The following is a 19071-nucleotide window of genomic DNA, read 5'->3' as shown; positions in this document are numbered from 1 at the left end:
GAATTTGAGATGATAGCCAATATACAATTGACATTCCAGTTTGGGTGACCATTGAAGATCAAGTCTGGCAAGTCTATTAGCTGAGCGCGGCAGGTGAGGAAAAACGCGGGGAGAGTGTCCTACAGATTCCTGACTTAGGAAGGGTCGCGGCTCCGCGCACGTGTTCTCAGAGTCACCTTCCCCGCTTCGGTGAAGGTGCAGGGAGTTTGTCCTCAGGTCCCGCCCCTGTGGGCGGGGCGAGGCAGCGTCGCCGCGAGGCCACCCGGAAGACCAAGCCGGGTAGGCACTGGCTCCGTCGCCTCCAACGCCCCGGGCAGACAAGGGAAGGTGGGATGCTCTGATGGCCGGGCTTGCGGCGCTGAGCGCAGCGGCGGCGGCTGCTCTGGTGGCCGCCTTGCTCCTGCTGCGTCCTGAGGACCCGGGGCCGGGGGCTGGCCCCAGGTAACCCCTCTGCGTATGGGACCGAGCTGGGTCCGGTCTTCTGGCTGGGCCAGGGATACCGTGGGGGATGCCCAGTGGTGCCAGCAGCTTGTGGCACCTGGGCTCACCCTCCAGCTCGGGCCCCTTCCGATGGGTCTGCTGGCTCAGGTACGGGGGATGGCCCGGGAGCCGCGCCCCCGCACGTGAGTCAGCACTTTCCCCAGGGCCTAGACTGCGGAGAACAATATCCTCTTCCCGAACAGATAAACAGCCCTTGTTCCTCGGGGTAAAGACGGGCAGTCCCCTGACACCCTAAGACACGCACCTGTCGATGTTATTTCCTCAGCATGGCCGAAACAGAAGCACTGTCCAAGCTTCGAGAAGACTTCAGGATGCAGAATAAATCTGTCTTTATTTTGGGCGCCAGCGGAGAAACCGGCAGAGCGCTCTTAAAGGAAATCCTGGAGCAGGGCCTATTTTCCAAAGTCACTCTCATTGGCCGGAGGAAGCTCACCTTCAACGAGGAAGCATATAAAAATGTGGTGGGTATTTGAGCTGGGGCTCAAATGGACCCCCAGTGATTCTGCGAGGTAAACATATTTCACGCCTAAAGGCTAAATACTGCCCTGCCAGTAGTGGGGGTAGTGAGAGGCCATCAAAATTTGGCCAAGATTGGTCTGTGAGGGTCCCTCCCAGAAGTCCGACTCCTGGATTGTAGCCCAGGTGTGCCTCCCTCCCGCTCATTGTGTGTTCTTGGGCAAAGCCCTTCTCTCCATCTGCAACCCTATAAAGCTGGATCTGACTTGTAATGGGGGTGGGGGCTGGTGAGACAGATGAGCACTGTTTTCAGGGTCATACAAGCTGGCTTCTAGAGGCAGCCCTGGTGACCTTGAGAATTTTCTCAGCCACTTTGCTGATTTTGTCAACCTGCGCACTTCACACTAATATTGTCAGGGATTCTGAAATTGCTTTGCAGAGTGAGAAAGGTCTCTGGCAGTGAAAGGTGGGGTTATTCACTTACAAGAATTTGCCCTGCCTGACTTCCCAGACTTGTGTCTGTAAATTGAATATTCCCTTCACTCTAAGTTAAACCTTTTTTTTTTTTTTTTGAGACGGAGTCTCACTCTGTCGCCCAGGCTGAAGTGCAGTGGCGCGATCTCTGCTCACTACAAGCTCTGCCTCCTGGGTTCAAGGGATTCTCCTGCCTCAGCCTCCCAAGTAGCTGGGACTACAGGCACCCACCACCACACCCGGCTAATTTTTTTTTTTTTTTTTTTTTAAATTTTTAGTAGAGATGGGGTTTCACCATGTTAGCCAGGATGGTCTCGATCTCCTGACCTCGTCATCCGCCCGCCTTGGCCTCCCAAAGTGCTGGGATTACAACGAAACCCTATTTTTCTTTAGTGTCATAGGCAGTGCCAGAAAAATTCTTTTCAGAGTTGACGGTAAGGATGGAAACCAACATTTTATCTGAATTCCTGCATGACAGGAATTTATCATGCTTTCTTTTTAAAGTTATACAGCAAACTTAAAAGGTTAGATGGAGGTTCTTAAACTTCTGTGTGCATGAGAATTACGGTGGGTGCTTGTTAAAAGTGCAGATTCTGATTCAGAGCTATTGGCATGGGATGTAGGAATATGCCTTTTTGTCAAGCACTCTCTGACTAATTATAATGCAGATGGTTCATGGATTGGATTGAAGGAAAGAGATACCCCATTTTACAGCTGAAAAAAAAAAAAAAAAAAGCTGTAGTGTCTGATGAATAACTTGCCCACAATTACATGCCTAGTGAGTAGCAAGCCCAAGATTTGCAGATAGGTCTTCTTTAAGATGCCAAACGCCATCTCTTCCCCTCACATCATACCTCAGTGGTCTCCTTGCTGGAAAGCTACACACAGTTCTTTTAATTTTCCAGCGAGAGATTATAATTGAGCCTGACTTCAGAAATCTGGATCACCCCTAGTCCTCTTATATAGACTGTGGACATATGTGTGTGTTGTTGATTTTCAATTGAGGCTGATGGCTTTTTGGTTGGAGAAAAGGAATTTGTAAAATTTGATGTTAAGTGGACAAGCCTATCAGTAATGTTCTGTAACTTAGTCTTTAAATCTAGGGGGATTTTTGGTCTGTTGTGTAAATAACACGAAACTACATGCAACTGTGTCCTTGCCTAGAACCAAGAAGTGGTGGACTTTGAAAAGTTGGAGGACTACGCTTCTGCCTTTCAAGGTCATGATGTTGGATTCTGTTGCCTGGGTACCACCAGAGCGAAAGCTGGGGCGGTAAGGAAGGCATATGCTCTTTTCCCTTTTTGCTGGCCAGTAATATCAAGGATTCTTTTCTTGCTCACTCTTTTTCTTTGTGCCTGTTGCAATGCTTAAATGTGAAAAAGCCCTTATTGTTTAAGATTCTATACGCTGCACTAACCTTTGCTATCCTTTTCATAATACTGATTAAGTTCATCTTTCAAAGTAATCCTTGAGTTCAGGCCCCAGTGCTGGCGACATCGTAAGTATTTACATGATTTTGCCTATTGTGAATATCGCTATCACTACATCCCCTGACTAAGGGAAACCATGATGTCTGAGTAAAACTAATTGGTTTATGCTGTTAACAATTAGCTTTTTTTCCCCTTAACAAATGTTTTAAATTTGAAATGTTCTCGCTCACTTGAGTGATTTGCTGCAACCTATTTTCATGTCAAGCTTTAAACTTCTGGAATAGAACACAGAACACAGGCACAATTCAACCAGCCTCCAGCGATGATTCAGCCTTCAGCGATGATTCAGCCCCAGTGATGATTCAGTCTTCACTGACGCAAAACTCTTTTAACACACATTTTATTTTCTTTTTAATGGTGTTCTAAATTGAGTCAGCTCCTGTCCAGAAGTCATAGTTTACTGCATAGTTAGAAGTCAGAGCTGACTACATGGATTCTGGGCAAATGTTAATGCAGGTACATCTTATTTAATTTATACTTTGACTATAGTTTATGCCTCTGGCAGAATTTACATGCTGGAGCTGAACAAACTTGCACATTCTGCATATGTATCCCAGAACTTAAAGTAAAATTTAAAAATATATAATAATAAATACATAAATAAAACGGAAGTGGAAAAAGTAAATAAATAAATAAAGTCGGTTAGCACAGTGGTTCATGCCTGTAATCCCAGAAAAAAAAAAAAAAAAATATATATATATATATTATATATATATGACTATGACTCTGCCATGGGAACTCTCCTTAGGTTTATAAGCCAGGCCCTTTCACCTGAATCATTAAGGGAGCATATAGTGAAGAACTATTCATTTATACCAACCGAGTAGTTAGATTCAGATGTATTTCTCTGGGCCTCCTTGTGATGCAAAGAGTAATTCTATGTGTGCTTTCAATCAAGATGTATTTCCATATCTTCTGCAGTTCTGCATATCTATCCTGGAACACAGCTGGGATTTGAGCTCTGTGGTGGGAGCTATGGATTACAGAGAAGTTTGACTTTCCCAGGAAATGGCACATTATCTCTCCTAGAAAGGGTCATGTTCCTGCTTAACAGTGGGTACAGTCTTTTCTGTCGCAAGCACAGTCACAAGCGGTGTGCCCTCCAAAAGCGTTGAAAAACTTTTGTTCCAGGACACTGCAGGTTTGTCTCAAGTGCCAACCTGGTTTTGGTGGTGAGTCAGCAAAACAAAATGCTGCATTAGGCATAGAAGGGTTGATTCTCATGACATAAGGCAAATTTCATTATAGGGTGTGCCAGGGAAAAGTCTAAACTGCTTTTTGTGTTCAGACTGGGTAATGCAATTTTAATCAAAGGAATTGTGTGTCTTTACTATCCAGAATTTTCTTTTTTAATGGGGTTGGTTCTCTACATCTCAGGCTATTCAATGCCTTTTGTTCTCCTTTAAAATCAATTTGGAAAGATAAAAGTAATTAACTAGTAAGCGAGAATAGACTAATGAGCCTAGACTATTCACCTAACTTAGAAATGAATTAAGACTCAAATGATTTAAGAGGTTAGTGGTGGAAAACAAGCTGGCACTTATACCAGAAAAGTGTTTTGTTTCTGTTTGGGGGGGCTTTAAAAAAAAAACCAATTTGGACTAGGTACAATATAAAGTTGGGAGGTTGTGATAACTTTAGCCAATATGAAAGAGGTGACAGTTTGTAAGTGGCTAAGTAATGATAGTGTTTTAAGTGGGTGTTGTAGATTTCCAAGCTCATCCCAGCTGGTGTTCTGGGTCAGCAGCCCTTTTTGTAGAAAAGAGTTTGCTGGGTGGTTTATCGTGTAAGTACTACAAAGCTAGTGGCAAACCTAGTGCGCTTCACTAGGGATTTTGTAACTGGAACCCCATATGTTGCCTTAGCAATATGGGTTTCCAGCAGAGAAACTTCAAGAAATTCAGCGTTTTTGTCTCAGTATTGAGATCCTCTGAGTAGGTGGTGGCTTATTTCCCTATGATGTTCAGTGTATTAGTTTGCTAGGGCTGCCATAACCCAAGTAGCTTAAACAACAGAAATATATTGTCTCACAGTTCTAGAGGCTAGAAGTCTGAGATCCAGGTCTCAGCAGGCTGGTCAGTGCTCTGAGGCTGAGCCCTTGAGTTTAAAGGCTCTCTCCTTGTCTTGTAGCTGGTAGCCTTCTCTTTGTGTCTGTTTACGTGGTGTTTTCCCTGAATACCTGTGTCTATGTCCACATTTCTCCTTTTTATAAGAACACTAGTCATACTGGATTAGGGACCACCCTATTTAGTATGATCTCAACTAATTACATCTGCAATGAACTTATTTCCAAATAAGGTCATATTCTGAGGTATTGGGGGTTAGGAGTTCAACATACACATTTTGGGGGGATATAATCCAACTCACAAAATTCAGTCTACTCAGGTTTCTGTTGACATTGGTTCTAGGAAAAGGTCTATTACCTTTCTTCAGCTGTTTGGAAGACTATTTCCTTTAGCAGTAGCTGGGTAGATGCTAATTTTCCTTTTAGCATTCATTGAACAACAGAACATAGTTGTTCAATGAATGTACTGGCTCCCCGACTTGGCCCTGATCCAGATCTACTGGATCAGAATCTCTGAATTTGGAAGCTTGGAATCTGTCTTTTTAGCAGGCTCCTTGGGAGATCCTGATGCAGTCAACCCTGTCCTTCTTGTTGAACCTGCTTTCAAGAGGCAGTGGGGTGTATTAATTCTCCTCACTTGCTGGTTTTCTGGGTACTGTGGTCCTAGATAACCTTCATCTTGCTTTACTGAGTAACTTGTTTGCTAGTGAAGATTGAAATAGTCTTCAAAAACCAGATCTGTATTGTCCTGGAGTGAAGCATAAAAACTTACAGATGCCAGTGAGAATAGTTCATTTCCCCTTATTTGTATCAAAAGAAGGATTTGATTAGTGAATTCAAGGCGGTTCGATGTGGTTTCACCTTTTCATTTGTCTCTTCACCTGGTAGTAGTAGGCTCCAGAAGTCCAGGTTCCTGTTTTCTGTTGAGTGGATGATGTCATTAATGTGGTCACTGTGACATTTATTAGGCATCTCATGGCCCATCTCATTAGAATCTCATGGCTTCTGATTCGAATGATCTGCTCTTCTAATTCAGAGGTTTGCACTACAGTCTGTGGGCCAAATATAGCCTGCCACCTGTGTTTGTACAGCCTGTAAGCTAAGAATGTCTTTATATTTTTAAATGGTTAAAAAATTCAAAAGAATAATGTCATACCATGTGAAAATATGAAAACTTCAAATTTTAGCCTTTATACATAAAGTAGTGTTGGGACACAGCCATACTCATTACTTTATGTATTCTCTGTGGCTGCTTTTGTGCTATTAATATAATGGCAGAGCTATATATTTGCAACAGAGGCCTGCAAAGCTAAAAATAGTTACTGTCTCATCCCTTACAGGAAAAGTTTGCCCACCCTTGTTCTAATCTCTGGTGTTTTATTTGATGTCTAGGAGGGGGCTTGTGAAGTGGCGAGGTCCTAGCTGGTTCAAGGGACCTAGACCATAGGCCCTGTTTGGATGCCAAGTAGCTATGGAGTCTGGAGTTTGCTGGTTAGCTTTTAGAGGCCACTGCCTCCTTGTCTGTCAGAGGGAGGTGACCAGTGAACCCACTTTCCTACTGCAAAATTCTTAAACATTTTTCCTTTTTTTTTGAGACAGAGTCTCATTCCATCACCCAGGCTGGAGTGCAGATGTATGATTTCAGCTCACTGCAGCAATGTGATTTCGGTCACTGCAGCCTCGACCTACCCAGCTCAAGCAATCCTCCCACCTCAGCCTCCAAAGCAGCTGGGACCATAGGCACGTACCACCATGACTGGCTAATTTTTGTGTTTTTTTGTTTTTTTTTTTTTTCTGTAGAGACAGGGTTTTGCCATGCTTCCCACCCAGGCTGGTCTTGAACTCCTGGGTTCAAGTGATCTGCTTGCCTCGGCCTCCCAAAGTGCTGGGATTACCATGAGCCACTGCACCTGGCATGCAAAATTCTTTGACTCTATGAAACACAGAAGAAAGAATGCCCCAATTGGAAAACGTTTTCAAGAACATATAGATTGACCCCGGAATCCTCACTATCTGCTTGATTTTATTTATCCAGAGCTCCTTCTCTAACCAAGATCTTTCTCCTATCATTGAACATCAAATATAGAGATGCCAGGACACAAACAAAAGGTGCCTCAGATTATACCATTTGGTGTTTGTCAGCATCTTTGTTTTCTGATCTAATTTGTAGGGTTGGATTGAAAAGGGAGTGAAGGAGAAAGAACCTGAAGCAGAAATATGGCTGAGTGGGACCTTTACAGAATGATAGACCCACCCTTCTTGGAAAAAGATCCCCATGATTTACTTTTTTAGTAAATGAATTAATTTTTTAGAGACAGAGTCTCACTGTGTTGCCAAGGCTAGACTCAAATTCCTGGGATCAAGAGATCTTCCTGCCTCAGCCTCGTGAGTTGCTGGGACCACAGACCATCGTGCCTGGCCCCATGACCTTCTTGAGTCGTTTAAATGTGCTCACTTGTCCTATCAGTCAGCACTGAAATACTATACCTTGTTAGGATGAGTTGTTCTGAAGCCAGAGTGTTGTTTTTAGTTTTTAGGCACTGGTAAAGAAGAAATACTTAGTAGCTTTGGATTTTAGACTTAAGAGTCGTTGGAGAATTTGTTGCCTTTGATGTTGTGGAGCGTATGAGGGTATCTCTACTGAGCATAGTATGCTGTGTTTATTCTTTTTGAGAGGGTGCTGGGAAAGGACTTTATAGTGGCAACTTATTTAATTAATTCCTTTTTCTAGAAGGGACTCAGATTCCTAGCTTAGAGCAGGACACACTGGCTATGGAATCATAAAGACAGAATGACATGTGGACTTAATACTCTCAGAAGAGACGTCTGTCCACATGGTTAGGGAAACTAGTACAGTTTTTATAAAAATTGTGTTTCTGAGATATGAAGTAGCTTGTTTTAGTTATTTTTTCTGTTGTTTTTTAAATCAAGCTATTGGAAAACAACAAAGGGCATGAATAAGATTTTTAGAGATCGCTTCTTTCATCTGTAAATAGAATCTTCCTCACTCCAGAGAAAATTGGTGTGTGATACCTCCTAGTCAGTCATCAGGACCCACGCTTCAGTTTGATTTTTAAGTCTTTGAAAGATGTTGACCCTTTTGCTTTTGAGTTTCATTCACCAGCTAAAAGGCCACGCCATCAGGGTGACGGAAGTGAAATTCAAAATTTAGTGTGCTTGGAAAAACGCATATTTATAATCAGCTTGAAGGCTCAGAGGATTTGTGAAATCGTTTTGGATTAACAGCCATTGATTGCTAATAAAACAATATTTAGCTTTGTCCAGAGAACAGCAATGGAGAAAGGTATGGGCATCTTGTCAACAGGCCCCATTGAGCAGGGATGATGGGCTAAGTGTGGGGGTCTCTGCAGCAGCGTGGGTGCTCGTCCTTCAAGGAGCGGTTGTCCGTTGTTAGCGAGGCGGGTGAAAGGAAGGACGCCAGAGTCTGATGGCTGGGGTAGTATTGATGTGCCTTAGCTGACTAATCAGATTGAAAAAGTCCCATGGTATTTATGTCACTTTAATTTTCATCAAACAATTGGAGACGACAGCACTCTATTAAGGAGAGGTTGATCCAGAACTAAAGCCAAATAAATTAGGGTCTGTTTAATCAAATTATCCTTTTACTGGCTCTGGATTAAGTGAGAGAGACAGCGTCGGTCCGGAGACTTGTGATTGGCTGAATCTTTCCCTTATTTTTAAAGAAACGGATGAAAGAAAAAGTATTTTAGCAGACGACTATAATAATTCCTCCAATCAATCTTGCTAAAACAACAACAACAACAAAAAACTGAATTTATTTCACTAGTCAACTGTGTCATTTTGTTGTGACTAACTAACCTGTCATTAAAATCAGAGTTCTGGTGAACTGGCATGAGGGGAAGAAACAGATGTGGAAGAAAAATTTAGTGTTTTAGAATTTTTCTATGTAGTTTTGGGCTGTTTCTCTTGGCATACTTTCAGCACATCTAAAGTCTCAATTGGAGATGGCTCTGAGGGTAATCACCTCTGTTAGGATGTGCTGAGTATTAAAATTGGTTTGCTTTACACTGATTTTTAAAGCAACAGCATGAATTTGAGTCTGTATATAGACAGCTTGGCAAGTCCGTTGTTTAGGATTGAATGTCAAAGTATACAACAAAAAGTATACAAAAGGAGATGGTGATGACTCGTGAGTAAAGAGGTAAGTTTATATTACCCATAAACTAAGGTAGAAAAAGTAAGGCAGAAAAATAACACTGTCCTCCAGGTGGTGGATATAGTTAAAAATGTACTTGTGAGTGATGGGAAAGGAGGATGAGGAAGGCTTTTATGGTAATGGTAATGTTCTATTTCTTGATCTGGGAACTGGTGGCAGAGCATGTTCAGTTTATGAAAATTTATTGAGCTCTATACTTATGTTTATTTTTATGATACACTTCCATGCAAAGTTAAAAAATCTGCATGGGCCTATTGTTTTAAAATTGAAGTCTATATTAGTTTCCTATTGCTGCTTTAGTAAATTCCTCAAATTTAGCAGCCTAAGACAATACAAATTTATCATCTTAGAAGTCTGACGTGGGTTTCCCTGAGATAAAATCAAGGTGTTGACACAGCTGCATTCCTTTCTGGGAGGCTGTAGGAGAGAAACCATTTCCATACCTTTTTCAGCTTCTAGAGGTTTCCCCCCATTCCTTGGCCCGTGGTCCCCTACCCATCCTCAAGGCCAGCAACGTGGTAGCCAAGCCCTTTTTACGTTGCATCATTCCAACGTCCTCTTCTGCCTCGCTCTTTTACTTTTAAGGGCCCTTGTGATTACATTGGGCCCACGTGGATAATTCAGACTAATCTCTCTGTTTCAAGGTCAGCTATTAGCACCCTAATTCTAAACACTGAATTTCTAAAACACTGAATTTCTCTTCCACATCTATTTCTACCCCTCATGCCAGTTCACTAGAACTCTGATTTTAATAATGAGTTCATTACAACAAAATTACACAGTTGATTAGTGAAATAAATTCAGTTTGTTGTTGTTGTTGTTTTAGCATGATTCATCTTGCTTCTGCCTAAATACCATTTGCGATGGAATTCCCCCTTGTCATGTAACCTTATATATTCACAAACATTAGGACGTGGGCATCTCTGAGGGACCATTATTCTGCCTACCATAATTACAGATTAGTCATTTTCATCAGCAAGAGAGTAGGTGATAAAAAGGAACATGGGTACAGCAAAAAGAGCACTGCTCAGAGTCCAGAATCTGCAGTCTGCTCTCAGCTCTCCCACTTCCCAGCTAGCAGTTCACCTGCCCACTGGACCTTGGTTCCCCTCTACATCATGAGGGGACTGGATGTGATATTTCCTAAGGTACCTTTTAACATTCTATGAAAGATACACATCGCCCTACCAAATAGAATATTTAGAATCAGTAACTACTGCGGAGCAAATTTTTAATTAAAAAAAAAATCAGGCCGGGCGTGGTGGCTCACGCCTGTAATCCCAGCACTTTGGAATGCCGAGGCAGGCAGATCATCTGACGTGAGGAGTTCAAGACCAGCCTGGCTAACGCAATGAAACCCTGTTTCTACTAAAATACAAAAAATTAGCCAGACACGGTGGCGTGTGTCTATAATCCCAGCTACTTGGGAAGCTGAGGCAGGAGAATTGCTTGAACTCAGGAGGCAGAGGTTGTGGTGAGTGGAGCTCACGCCACTGCCCTCCAGCCTGGGCGACAGAGCAAGACTCCGTCTCAATCAATAAATCAATCACTGGGGCAGTAGTCCAGTCTTCAGATTTGGAATTCCTACTACTCTAAGACCTCATTCTGTAATTGTGACTACCTATGAAGTTCAGCTTCAATAGACTTTAGACTTCTCTTCAGCTGTCTTGGGTTTGAAGATGCCAGAATTTATAGTGGTCTCAAGAGACTATTACTCCATGAAATTCCCTTTTCTGGGTAAAGGTGCATGTTTTTCAGTTAGGCCCTGGAAGTGAGTCTGTATTTTGTTATTTGTGTCATTCTCTTCCCTCCTCCTTTTATTGCCACTTAGTTCTGTTTTTTTTTTCTGACTGGATTTACCTTTTCTCTGCTTTCATTGGATTTTTGTTCATTCATTTTTAGAGCATCTACCATATGCTGGACATGTGCGGATACTGAGAGATGAATTAAGAAAAAAGACCCAGCCACGCCCTCACTGGACTGAATCTAGCTAGATTGGGTCTCTCCAAACATTTTTGATTAGAGACCCATTAATAAAAAAATTTGAGGATGCATACCTTACTAATATGTGAGGTACATTGTAAAGCATACACGAAAGTTGGGAATTAAGTAGACTTTGTCCTCTTAGTGCCTGGCGAGTGTCCTCACCCATACTCGGAGACCCTACCACATTAGAATTGACAGAAAACAGAGAGGAGTGTAAAGTTGTAAAGTTAGTAAGACAAAAAAAAAAAAAAAAAAAAGTCTGGCTTAAAAGTAGTTTCTCAGCCTGATCTTATTGTTTCCTTTGTTCTTTGCAGATTTGTTTGGTGTCTGTGTTTCAGTGTCATTGTCCTTGTTTCCTTATTGCAGTCCATCCTTGCTGCTAAAGCTGGTATGTCTATCCAGAGGACCAGACTTGGATCCTTTCCCAGGGTCTAAGCCTGACTTTCATGTATAGCTTGGACACATTTTATTTAGATCTCTATCCCTCCAGGCCTCCCAGCCTGCTACCCAAGCCAAGTAGTAATCTTGAAGATGAACTTGCTGCTTTTTGGAAATAACTCATGTTCTTTTCCCCTTTAGGAGGGATTTGTTCGTGTTGACCGAGATTATGTGCTGAAGTCTGCAGAGCTGGCAAAAGCTGGAGGGTGCAAACATTTCAACTTGGTATCCTCTAAAGGAGCTGATAAATCAAGCAATTTTTTATATCTACAAGTTAAGGTTTGTGCAAGTTTCTGTCTTTCATACACTTTGGAGAAGCCTACCTATTTGGCAGTACTAAAGAATATAAAATATTATATAATACAAAAAACATCAATACATCATATTATGCATTTGTATGGCTATGGAACTGCAGGAATATATTTAGTAAACAGGAATGATTTGAAAAATAATTTCCAATGTCTTCCTTTCTATTAATTATCCAGCAATAAACTGAATGAGATATGGTGTCTCCAGCCTTGACTGTCAGCATGGCAACTTAGCATTGGAAGAGACTTGGAGGCAATGATTCTTAAACTTTTCTGTCAGTTTCTCCAATGATTGTGAAGAAAGAAGAGCTTTTATTTGTCTAGAGATTTGGAGACATCTGTCCTGAAGCAGTATTCTAGTTACAAGACTGGAGTGCAGTGGCATGATCTTGGCTCACTGTAGCCTCTTTCCCCCCAAGTAGCTGGGACTACAGGCATGAGCCACCATGCTTGGCTAATTTTTGTATTTTTGGTAGAGATGGGGTTTTGCCATGTTGCCCAGGCTGGTCTCAAACACCTGAGTTCAAGCGATCTGCCCATCTCAGCCTCCCAAAGTGCTGGGATTACAGGTGGGAGCCACTGTGTCTGGCCTCAACTTTCTTAAAAGTCTTACGTTTTATCTTTTAAAAATTTATGCACATTTTGCTATTCTTAGTGCTATACATATCCCTGTTTATTTTAATTTAAAAAGTTTCTAATAACCTACCTTTAAGTTAAATTGATGCTGCTGGAAGATAGGCATAGCTTTGTCTTTGTGTGCCTCCCAGTGCACCCCAGGTGCCCACAGTTTAAACGGCGGAGCCACAGAGGCCATTCAGTCATAGACTTTTCCTATGTGAAGTCCCTTTACAGAAGTTCATCTCGCTTCTGCTTAAATATCTCCAGCACTTCAGAGATTACTATCTTATTAGCCAACTTTTTCTATTTTGGGTCAGATCTACTTGTCCAAAAGTCTTTACTTTGAAGTGAAATGTATTGCTTTGTAAATGCTAATTGTTATCAGTTCTGCCTTTTAAAATAACAAAAACAAGTCCAGTCTTTCTTTTGCATTGTAGTTTTTAAGACGTTTGGAGATTATGGCCTCCTTAATCGTATGTTTCCCAGGCATCACACCTTTAAGTCCTTGCACCATTCTGTATAGGTTCCTGTGTCCAGCTCCTTCATGACTGCATCACTTTGCTGAGGGTGAACTTTGCAGTGATATTATACTGGAACTGCAGTGGGAGTACTATTCACGCTCTGGACACTATGTGTTTTTAAAAATAAGATACAAGATTGTTACTATTTTACCAAACATCCTTATTATGTTGTTGGCCCATGATCAGCCTGTAATAATAAAAATTTCCAGATTTTTTTCACATGGCTTATAGCTGAGCCATATCTCACCTATCCTAAAATAGTATTTTGAACCAGATGAAGATCAGTGAGCCACCAATGAAATTACATGAAGAATGGGAAAGTTTTCACTTAATTGTCAGAGTTTAGAACAATTCTTAAAAGGAAAAAAGTCTGGTTTTCTTTTTTTTAGAGTCAAAGTCTTGCTTTGTCACCCAGGTTGAAGTTCAGTGGCATGGTCACAGATCACTACAACCTCAAATTCCTGGACTCAAGCGATCTCCAGTCTAAACCTCCCAAGTAGCTGGGACTACAGGCATGAGGCACCAGGCCCAACTTGTTTTTCAAAATACTGACACGTGTGGGTTCTGAGAAAGGTTATCAAATAGGATTTTTGCTCTCATTAGCAAGATCAACATTTATACCTTTTAGGAAAGAAAATATACGTAAGATATTTCCTTGTTGTTAAAGATAAAGGCATTACTAATGACTCATTGGGTTATAATAATGATTCAACCAGATTTTTTAAAAAAATAGCTAACATTAAATGATCCAGGCAGTGTTCTGAGGGCTTTTATGTGCATTTGTGTGGAAACAGGTACTGTGATATTAAGACCACCAGCTGTTGACTGGGCACAGTGGCTCACGCCTGTAATTCCAGCACTTTGGGAGGCCGAAATGGGAAGATTACTTGAGGCTGAGAGTTTGAAACCAGTCTGGGAAACATGGCAAAACCCTGTCTGTACTAAAAATACAAAAATTAACTGGCACAGTGGCATATGCCTTTAATCCAAGCTACTAGGGAGGCTGAGGCAGGAGAATTGCGTGAACCCAGGAGGCAGAAGCTGCAGTGAACCGAGATCACACCACTACACTCCAGCATGGGGACAGAGTGAGACTCTGTCTCAAAAACAAAACAAAACAAAAAATAACAACAAAAAGAACACCAGCTGTTAAGCGGCAAAGCTAGAGTTTGAATCGAGGCTGTATGATTCCAAGGCCTATGCCGCTAGCCATTATGTAGTGAATAGCCTTTGTCACTAATACATGCAAAAGGGACCCAGCAGAGATTGGACCATGACAGAGCCTCAGCAAATATTAAGGCCAATACAACAGAAAGACACTTCTGATTTCACTGCAATTGGCTTGTATTACCTGCAGTTTGGGATTACGAATTAGATTAATAAAGGACAGAAATGACAACCAAATGATCCGGCCCAGAATGACGCTGAACGATATGTAATTGCTTTTACAATTTGGAAAGATTATCTTTCCAAAATAATCCTTCAACTACTGTGTGTAACATTCCTCGTATTTATTGCTTATTTTCTCAGTCTCCATGTGTGTATGAACTCCCCCCTCCCACCCAATTTTAGAAACTCCTTTATTCTTTAGGAACATTTATTCTACTCAATGAAGTTTCCATTGCATTCAGTCATGGTGGGCCAGCTCTGGGGGCCTGGATCAATCATGTGCTTTATGGGCACTCTGCTGGTGCTGTGGGGAGATGTGTCAGGATGTGGAGCCCAGAGTACTGGATGGGTCTCAAGTCCTCTGTTCTCAGGGTTGATAAGCTTTGGTTTCCTCATCTGTTCAGGGTGAAGGTACACTTTCCAGACATGTGACATTTTATTATTGGGTATCATCCTTGACCTCAAGGAGTTTGTAATCTGCTTATACTGGGGGATTCCCAAAGACACCACCAAGTTTGTTAATTCACTAGAAAGTTTCATAGGACTCAGGATATAGTCATACTCACAGCTAAAACTTATCTCATTGAAAGGATATAGAGCAAAATCTGCAAAGGGAAAAGGTGTGTGGGGTGAAGTCTGGAGGAACGTAGGTACGAGCTTCCAAGAGGCCTCCCCATAGAGCTTGCACAGGATGTGCTTAATTTCTCCAGCGATGAATGTTTTCTGCCAGAGAAACTCATCTGAACCTAGGAATGCAGGGTTTTTATGGGAGCCAGTTACATAGGCACATTGGCCTAGCAAAATTGCAGCCCCCCAGAAGAAAGGGAAGTTTTCAGCATAAACCACATTGTTTGTACAGACAGTTTAGGCATAGTACATTACCCTTATCACATAGGGAATGGTGGAAACACACCCAAAATCCAAGTTTGCAAGCACAAGCCAGGGACCAACCTTGCAACAGGCCTTTCTAAGGATAGCTGTCTCAGCCTGCTATGGTATCTCTTTTATGCACATTGCTAATAGAGACAAAACAAATCTTTTAAAAAGCTAAGAAATGTATGTCCACATAAAAACTTGTGTATGACTGTTCATAGCAGCATTATTTACAATGGCCAAAGAATGAGAACAACCTAGATGGCCATCGACTGATGAATAGATGAATAAAATGAGATATATTCATGCAATAGAATATTATTCAGCTATAAAAAGAAATGATACACACTACAACATGGGTGAACCTTGAAAATATTATGCTAAGTGTGAGGAAACAGTCACAAAAGGCCATAACTTATATGATTCCCTTTATATGAAATGTCCAGAATAGGCAAATCCATGGAGATAGAAGGTAGACTAGTGGTTGACTAGGTCCCCAGAGACTAGGGTATGGGGAGTGACTGCTAATGATATGGGATTTCTTTTCAGGGTGATGAAATATTTTAAAACTTAGATTGTGATGAACGTTGCACAGTTCTGTGTATATACTAAAAACCACCTATTAAAAAAAAAGAATGGCCAAGTGCGGTGGCTTACACCTGTAATTCCAGCACTTTGGGAGGCTTAGGCGGGTGGATCACTTGAGGTCTGGAGTTCGAGACTAGCCTGGCCAACATGGTGAAACCCCATCACTACTAAAAATACAAAAATTAGCCAGGCATAATGGCGGATGCCTGTAATCCCAGCTACTCAGGAGGCTGAGGCAGGAGAATCGCTTGAACACAGGAGGTGGAGGTTGCAGTGAGACGAAATCACACCCTTGCACTCCAGCCTGGGCAACATGGTGAGACTCCATCACAAAATAAATACATTAATTAATTAATTAATTAATTAAAAAATTTTAAAAAAAGAAATTTAAAAATAGCTACTTAAACGTCTGCGATGAGACAGGTTAAGTGCCAGTTAGGTGGTACACATAGGCCAAGAAGGAGGCATGCATGACTGTGTAGTAGTTCACAGGCCTTTGGAAGTGCCTGTGGGCTGAGCTCTTCAGGCACTTTGTTTCCAGAGATGCCTGCCATGAAAATGCATGATTTAACAAATTAGGTTTAAAGCATCATCTAGATATAATCTGTCTTGAAATTTTGTGGGGTTTAAGAAGTGAGTAATATGGTGGGTCTATGGTTTTCTGACCCACTGGAACTACCTATAAACCAAAAAAAGGTTAGTGTCTGCCAGCGTGCAACATGAATTCTGTACTAAAGAGAGGATATTCTTTTATGGTTGTACTAACATACTACTTACCCTCTCTGAATCTGTTTTAATATTAATAAAGTGAGAGGACTGACTATACAGCCATTCACTCATTTAGTGGATCTTTTAAATGCAAGACTACGTATCAGGATTAAATGATCTCTTCCTTAATTTCCCAGACTCCTTGGAACCTAAAATTCTAGATAAGGATATTTTGCGTATTGAGACCTGCAAAAGCAGATTACCTTCAAAACCACAAATTATTCTTTCTTAAACTTCACACAGGTGAGCTGGTCTTGATTAAATATTAAAAATGTGGTTTTTCTTAATAGGGAGAAGTGGAAGCCAAGGTTGAAGAATTAAAATTTGATCGTTACTCTGTATTTAGGCCTGGGTAAGTATAGTATTTATACTGAATGAGAGTATGCCACTGTAGGTTAATCCCTAGATGCTAATTTTTCATTTGGAAAGGCTGACAACTGAAATATCTAAGATATGAAAGACATTGGCTAGAGGTGTATTGCTTCTCTGAAGGACACACCTTTTTGCTTAGAAAGAAAGGGTAGATGTTGGGGTCCGCTCCAGAATAGTCCAGAACTTCCTAGACAGCATTTGCTGCCTTCTTAAATCCTCTTCATGCACCAAATAAAACATTAAATCTACTCTGTTAGTCTGCTCGGGTTGCCACAACAGGATGCCACACGGGTTGGGTGCCTTAAACAACAGAAATGTATTTTCACACAGTCTGAAGTTTGGAAGTCCAAGATCAAGGTGCCGTCAGGGTTGGTGTCTGGTGAGGCCTCTTTTCCTGGCTGGCAGACAGGCCACCTTCTGGCAATGTCCTCACATGGCCTTTCTTCTTTATGTATGCAGAGAGAGAGACCTCTGATGTCTCTTCCTCTTATGAGGACCCCAGTCCCATCACACTAGTCCTGTTCCATCCTTAAGACCTCATTTAACCTTAATTACTTCTCTTAGTGCCTTATCTTCAAATAGAGATACATTGGAGGTTAGGGCTTCAACATTAGAATTTTGAGGGGATATAGTTTGGTCCATAATGCCCACTGTGACCTCTTCCTCTGCTTTTCTTTTTTTTTTTTTTTTTTTAATTTTAGAGTTCTGTTATGTGATAGGCAAGAGTCTCGCCCAGGTGAATGGTTGGTTAGAAAGTTCTTTGGCTCCTTACCAGAATCTTGGGCTAGTGGGCAATCTGTGCCCTTGGTGACTGTGGTTAGAGCAATGCTGAACAATGTGGTGAGACCAAGTGACAAGCAGATGGAACTGCTGGAGAACAAGGCCATCCATGACCTGGGGAAAGCACATGGCTCTCTCAAGCCATGACCACACTGGAAAAATGGTTTTTATTGTCAGCCTTAACACCCATCATCACCAAATCAATAATTTCAGGGTCTAAAAAAAGTCCGCATATTTTAGCTTCGTTGTTTTACTATCCTCAGGCATCCATTTCAATCAAGAAATGATGGTGCTCTGAATCAGTGGTTCAGAGCCTGGTTATACATATAGATCCTCAGTGAGCTTTGGAAAAATAAAGATGTTAGCCGTATCTCAAACTTGAATCAAAATTTCTGGGGTGTGGGCAGAATAATCTGTAATTTTCTTTGTTTATACTTCCCCTGATGCCACTGGTTCTGATGCCACTGGTTGGGGGGCCTGCTTTGAAATGCTTGTCTGCAGAGTCACAGCAGCCGGGAAAACCTTGTGACCATGCAAATGAGCTCTGCTGTAAAATTGTTGACATTCACGTCTCTGAGTTACAAAAGTGCTAATTCACTACATGTAATTGTGTAAGTAAACATTGTGCCTTTACTACTTCTTTATGTAATAGAAATTATATACCTAAGCTTATATAATACATGGGGAGGATTAAATAAAGCAATAAAGATAAATTGACAACTTCTGGGTGCCTCTTAGATTGCTTGAAAATGCCCATGTAGTAGTGGTAATATGCAGCATTTCAGCCTATGGGGTGATATAATAGCAGCTAATATTTACCAAATGCTTGCTAAATACCAGTCTTTACATGTGTTACCTGTGCTTTAAACCCTTTATAAACCATCCTTATAAAGTGATACTATCATGATCTTCATATCTTAGATGGGTAAATGAGATTACTGTGGTTAAGTGCCTTGCTCAAGAGTCCAAAGCTGAAGAACTGAAGCAAAGAAATGGCAGAGTCAGGATTCTAACCCAGGTCTGCCTGATCCCACAGATTCTATAGATGGTGTTTTTAAGCACCCTGCAAGAGCACTCTGTTCCTGTGTATTTCCAGGTAGTTCCAGTTGATGGTTACTACGTGTTGTGGGTGAACAAAATTGAAATATTTGGGTTTCTCCTTTGTTGCAGTGATTAATCACTAAATGTTCACACAGCCAGTAAAATTCTATGCCACCAAACTTTAAAGTGCGCTCATGCTGCTGCA

At 41.5% G+C, this 19071-nt stretch overlaps 1 protein-coding gene across 4 annotated transcripts; it reads left to right on the top strand.

The window, feature by feature from the left end:
• The first annotated feature begins 220 nt into the window (after positions 1–220).
• On the top strand, positions 221–18547 carry HTATIP2 (HIV-1 Tat interactive protein 2). 4 transcript variants are annotated; one of them, XM_023191502.1, is made up of 6 exons: positions 221–279; positions 767–962; positions 2596–2703; positions 11750–11887; positions 16964–17025; positions 17747–18547. In XM_023191502.1, exons 2-6 carry the CDS (start codon positions 768–770, stop codon positions 17970–17972), a joined length of 729 nt encoding a protein of 242 aa, XP_023047270.1. In that variant the 5' UTR covers positions 221–279; position 767; the 3' UTR covers positions 17973–18547. The 4 variants fall into 4 exon arrangements, with proteins under 4 accessions (XP_023047270.1, XP_023047269.1, XP_023047267.1 ...); XM_023191501.1 differs by having other exon boundaries at positions 231–327; XM_023191499.1 differs by having other exon boundaries at positions 263–441.
• Positions 18548–19071: the final 524 nt, after the last annotated feature.

This window comes from Piliocolobus tephrosceles, chromosome 13 (genome assembly GCF_002776525.5).
Source record: "Piliocolobus tephrosceles isolate RC106 chromosome 13, ASM277652v3, whole genome shotgun sequence".
NCBI lineage: Eukaryota > Metazoa > Chordata > Mammalia > Primates > Cercopithecidae > Piliocolobus > Piliocolobus tephrosceles.
This window is presented reverse-complemented; position numbering and strand designations above follow the sequence as displayed.

Coding starts and splice junctions, on each gene's coding strand:
- HTATIP2 (XM_023191499.1), top strand. CDS start 341: ATGGCCGGGCTTGCGGCGCTGAGCGCAGCGGCGGCGGCTGCTCTGGTG. Junction 442..766: donor GGGCCGGGGGCTGGCCCCAG/GTAACCCCTCTG, acceptor TTATTTCCTCAG/CATGGCCGAAACAGAAGCAC. Junction 17,026..17,746: donor TACTCTGTATTTAGGCCTGG/GTAAGTATAGTA, acceptor TTTTAATTTTAG/AGTTCTGTTATGTGATAGGC.